Below are 5,713 nucleotides of genomic sequence, written 5' to 3'. Positions count from 1 at the left end.
AGGAATAAAGTAAAAAATTTCACAACCATGCTAAAAAAAAAAATAAAAAGACAAAAAACAAAAAACTCTACTAGGATTCGTTACTGGTCTATAAAGCCACCAGTTTACTGTAGAAACAGAATTCAAGGAAAAAAAAGAAAAAAAAAAAGACTATTTTCCTAGGAGTGTAAGAAAAAAAAAAACCCTCTTCCAAATTCTCTAAACAATTATATGCAAACCTACATTTTTTTACTTTCAGAGTCCATATAATGTTGATATAAGCATTTTATTGAGGCTGATGACAGTGTCCTTTAGATCATGCACTGAATATCTTCAAACTTGCTCTCTTGATCCTACTAATTTATGGCTCCCTTATGTATCAAGTTGTTTGACACAAAAGAGAAAGGAAAAATATAAATGGAGAAGTTTTGGATTAATTGTTATCTACAAGCCCCACCTTTGCATAATACAAATATACCTTTCACTAACTAAAACAGTATATGTAACTACCTACCATTTGGCAATGAAAAAGTAATTGAATTCTTGGAGAAAGACTCATTTTCCAGGTCCGCAGAAGTGTTTATGCTGTCGTGTGGTGCAACAGGGTCACAAGGGGTATCCTGGTAGCCATGCCTTCCTGCAACTGGTATCGTTACTGAATCATTTGAGAGCATTAACATTGCAGAAGACATTGTTGGCCGATCTTGTGTCAACTGTTGACAGCACAATAACCCAACTCGAACGCATTTTAACACATTATCTTGGGAGAAAGAACCAATAGTGGCATCTACTAACTCCATTATCCTCCCTTCTTGTTCTAATCTCCAAGCCTGAAACATATATGAATGTTTACTTATAGGTTAGCCGCATCAAGTTTGGGCTAGCTTGAATTGGGTCCCAGCTTATAGAGACCCTAGGGCACCAGGTTGTGTCCAGGTATTGAATAGATGGACATGAAAGCATGAAATCAATAGAATAATCAAAGAAGTGATCATATTAATATTATATTCGAAATGAAGAAGAGTGGCCCATCACTACTTTAATGGTGGACTGGTAACATTCAAGTAATCATAAACTCAGTGATCTGTTTCTCACAAATGAAGAGCATGCATCTGAGAAGTAGTTTAGTGAGTCTGGTTGGGAAGCTAACATTAATTACTCATTGCCCACTGCTTTGATATTGAACATGCCTATCTAAATTAACTCATATGCTGAAAATAGAAGACCTGAGGCAGGTTTTGTTCATTACTTACAAGTTTCAGGAGTTCCCGATTTTGCTCATTCAATTGCGGGTCATAATTTTTTCTTCCACTGATGATTTCTAAAATCAATACGCCAAAGCTGAATACATCGATCTTGGCAGTCATGAAGCCTCTGATTGCATATTCCGGAGCCATGTAACCACTGTGGAAATATTTGTTTTCAGTATGATTCTTAGCCCTCAACAATTCAGGAGGAGAAAACAAAGTAAATGATAGCAATTTTGAAAACATGATAGGAGTCTGTCATGACCTATAGAAAGCTAGCCAATTTCTTCTCATGTTAGGTTTATATGGAAAAAATAAGTACATGATAGTGGTAGTTTTGCATTGCCCAAAAATTGATTATCATAGTTACAATTTTGTCTCCTATATTTACCACCTCTTCTCTTATATTAGTGCTCTACGCATCATGAATGAGACTCCTGATATGTGTTCAATAAATTTGCAAACTCAAGAGAATTTATAATGTCTCAATGCCAAACTTATATATACTTACAATGTTCCTGCAATCCGACGGGTTCTATGGTGTGTCTGTTCATCTTTAAATAGCCTTGCTAGGCCAAAATCTGCTATTTTGGGGTTCATCCCTTCATCAAGTAAAATATTGCTTGCTTTGATATCTCTATGTATGATTCTAAGCTGTGAATCTTCATGAAGATAAAGAAGTCCCCGTGCCACACCCATTATGATGTTGTATCGCTTTGGCCAGTCTAGCAATGCACTCTTGCTCTTATCTGCAAGCAATACATGTCCAAATTAATGAAATACATAGGTTATAAAATTGGACTACATGCAGGTAAATCATTCAAGTTTATATTTTTGAGAATTATAGACTCAACTTGGACGGGTTGAATCCCAACTCTGCAAGAAGGGCATGCTAATTCGATTAAAAACCCATTTTTAAAAGAAAAAATAAATCTACGTTGGTCTGATTGGTTGGCCTTGAATTGACATTTCAAATCACATTGATGAAACATGCAATTTGACATTGCAGTCAGCAACGACCGATGCTTTCAAGCATTTATTGAGCAAAATTTAAAGGTGGGTAAGATATAACGCAGAGTATTTAATGTCTTCACAAGGATAAATATATGATATTCATTAGGTGCTCATTCCATTATTTTTCTAAAGATGGTATTTATTATATTTTTGTTACAAGTATTATGCTGTTTCATTAAGTACTATTATGCAGTATATACTATGTTAAAAAAAGAACCTCAATATCACTCCGTAAAACAAAGCAATTCAAGGTAACCTACAATAATTCTTCTATCTAGGAAAGATTGGGTTGGATTTTGAGTTTTCATCAACTTAATAAAATTGATTAAGAGGCTTTAAAAAAATAAAGATATATAATACTAAGAATTAAATCATTAATCCTTTTATTAGATTATGGTAAATTAAAATTTATGGTATGAATAATTTAGTTGGTGCTAACTTACTTAGGGGTTGCAATTTATGCGGATTGCTCAAGTCATGACTAACTCAAGTCCAATTCAAATTAAGAAACAATTAACCATACTAAACCCAACTCAGCCTAATCCAACCTGACCTCTAATGTACTCAATTTAAGTAATTCAATTTTATTTTTCTAAACTTGGGTTGAGTTTGGATTGATCAAGTTAGACTTGAATTAATAAGGTTGTATATGATTTAAAATCCATTCACATTTTTTTTTAAATATGTTAGTATACATTAATTTAGATTAAAATTTAAATATAGATATAACAAAATTTTAAAATAGTAACAAGAAAATAAAAATTGATTTATATATATTTTTCTTTCAAAAAATGAAAAATACATGATATAATTATAGTAAGATATTATTCCTCAAAGTATTTTTTTTAAAAAAAAAGTAAATATCATTACCTAAGATAATACATATTATAAGTATTATAAAAATATTAAATTCAGAATTAGATTGGATTGTCCAAATTTTGGCCAGAGACACGAGGATTGAAAATGATTCCTTGAGCTGATCAAAGTGTTGGATTAAGTTCCGCTTTAACTCAGCCGACCCAAGTTACATCCCCATTCCTTCCTCCATTACTTGTGAAAACGATAAAGCAATTAAGGTAGCCATACTAATAAATGAACAAAAGAAATCTAAAATGGTGAAAAGATAAAATGAACAAGGAGCAACAGCCAAGAGGATTACCAAAGAGGAAGTAGTTGAGACTCTTGTTCTGTAGGTATTCGTAAACCAACACCCTATTTTCTCCTTCAACACAACACCCAAACAGTCGTACAAGATTTCTGTGTTGCAGCTTCAACAATAGTCTAACTTCATTTGAGAACTCTTCTCTTCCTTGTGTTGAACCAGGTGTCAACTTCTTCACTGCTATTTCTTCACCGTTTTCCATTATTCCCTGAAATATGAACTTCCATAGATCACAAAATGTAACATAGCGGCAAAAGTTCATCTTGAAAGGGAAATTTGTTCACTCTGAGACTGGGTAACATAGATGTTTTGGTTTCATTGGAAATTGTTGTAATTAAGGACGAAAAAGTCTCAGATAGAGTAATTAATTTAGAAGAGTAGCAATCTCCTTTCAGATAGCCAAAATTCTTAATTGTGGCCACTTTTGAAAGGGAAATTTGTTCACTCTGAGACTGAGTTTCCTACCTTCTGCCTTTACACACCAGCAGAGAAGTGCAAAATTCATGGAAAATTTCCACAATTAAAATCAATATTAGCAGGAGAACAAGAGGATTAACTCAGGAACAATCCAACAGCTAAAGTCAATATCAGAAATACCTTATAAACAGTCCCAAACCCACCAGCGCCTAGCCGATTTGCTAAACAAAAATTATCGGTGGCAGCAACCAAGGCATCCAAATCATATATGAAATTCCTCGTCCCAATTCTCTCTCTCATTATCTCCTGATCATTGTCTTCGTCTGAAATCCCAGAACCTCCTTTCTCCACTCTCTCTCTTTTCCTCCACTTCATAGCAACACCCAGCACCACAGCTACCAAAACAACTGTTCCAACCGTTAAAATAACTGAAATTTTGATTGCTAAACCACCACCTCCGGCACCATTACCTGCAGGACCCATCACTGGTTCTGTTGTAGGTGACGAAGCCAGTGCTGGGGTGGTGTCTGTGTTGACATAAGGGCCATTAACCCAGTCCTCGTGCACTGGGTCCATGTTGAACTGGATATTGCATGTTGGAGTAGCAATCCAACCTGCCCATTGCCCTAAACAACAAGAATTTATGGCACTTGTCGCAGCCAATAGACATCCACTACAACTATCACCATCTATGTCGCGGGTGCAATCAACATAACCATAGAGGGTGAGGTTTTCTGGTGCTGCTGTTCTTCCCACTGCATATCTCTTCTCTGATGCACCCGCGGTGGATGAGAGATTCCGCATTAACATCTTAACCTTTACGTCATAAGCGTCAGGATCAGGAGCATGACGGGTATCGTACAACGTGAAGGCGATGGTGTAGTCGGTCTTGTTCACAAAGTAATAGCCCGAGTAACGGAGCATGCAGAGAGTATACCATACCTGAGCCACTGTTTGATTGGGGCACGCGCTACGAACACCGGATGCAGCAGCGTCAACGCACAACTGGCAGTCCGATGGGGTTATGGTAGCACGACAGAGGGCGAGGGCCGTTACTGTCTGACTGCTGTCACCGGCAGTGGTGGTAGCAAAACCAGTGGAGGCAGTGGTGTTGCTAAGGGTTTCGAGAGCTAGGTCTAGATTGGAGGAGAATGTTGAATTAGGGGCATAATAGGTGGTTTCACCGCAACTCTGCCCACGAGGGTCTTCATAGGCCAGTGAAAGGTAGGCTGCGAGGGAGATGAGGCAACAACACAGCAATGGAATTGACATCATTGTTGTGCATGCGGTGTTATTGTTGGTAACTATACTCTTGGAAAGAAGCAGAAGAAGACGAATGAAGATGATGGGCCAATTGAAATTAAAACATTGGACCAGCGAAATGTGTGCAGTGCGTACTTGGATATATGCTCAGAAGCTCTGACCTCGTTTATTCAACCTTTTCTCCTGTAATAGACAGACGTGTGGATCTGGGAATTCCATGTTCATATTACATACTGCGCACGAAAACGAAAAAAGTGGGAGGTAGATGAGCCCCATAGATGGTGTATGGCAATAATGTCCTTGGAAGTGATTCAAGTTGAGCAATAGGTGGATATGGCATTTAATTGCTTGGCTTGACATTTATCTGCTAAGATGATCTACATATGTAGGCACCGAATATTATCCAAATTAACCCAAATTAACCCGACCGAAACTAATACACCTTGTCGAAACATGTAGAGTCCAATTATAGACTAGCCTTTTTAATAGATATTCAAGTATATGTATTAATTTATTCTAATTTTTAAATTATACAAGGGATTCTTAGGATGATTCTTTTTTTCGTATATATATAAAAAAGGAATGATTATTGTAAGATGTGTTGAATGACTAATTTTTTTAAAAACTTAAT

At 36.4% G+C, this 5,713-nt stretch overlaps 1 protein-coding gene across 1 annotated transcript; it reads right to left on the bottom strand.

Moving 5' to 3' along the window:
- Positions 1 to 246: 246 nt before the first annotated feature.
- Positions 247 to 5,329, bottom strand: LOC100265137 (cysteine-rich receptor-like protein kinase 29). Its single transcript, XM_002280420.4, has 5 exons — positions 4,000 to 5,329; positions 3,400 to 3,610; positions 1,738 to 1,975; positions 1,233 to 1,383; positions 247 to 809 (listed from the first exon to the last, which is right to left on the bottom strand). Exons 1-5 carry the CDS (start codon positions 5,092 to 5,094, stop codon positions 486 to 488), a joined length of 2,019 nt encoding a protein of 672 aa, XP_002280456.1. The 5' UTR covers positions 5,095 to 5,329; the 3' UTR covers positions 247 to 485.
- Positions 5,330 to 5,713: the final 384 nt, after the last annotated feature.

This window comes from Vitis vinifera, chromosome 14, assembly GCF_030704535.1.
Source record: "Vitis vinifera cultivar Pinot Noir 40024 chromosome 14, ASM3070453v1".
Taxonomy (NCBI): Eukaryota; Viridiplantae; Streptophyta; class Magnoliopsida; order Vitales; family Vitaceae; genus Vitis; species Vitis vinifera.
This window is presented reverse-complemented; position numbering and strand designations above follow the sequence as displayed.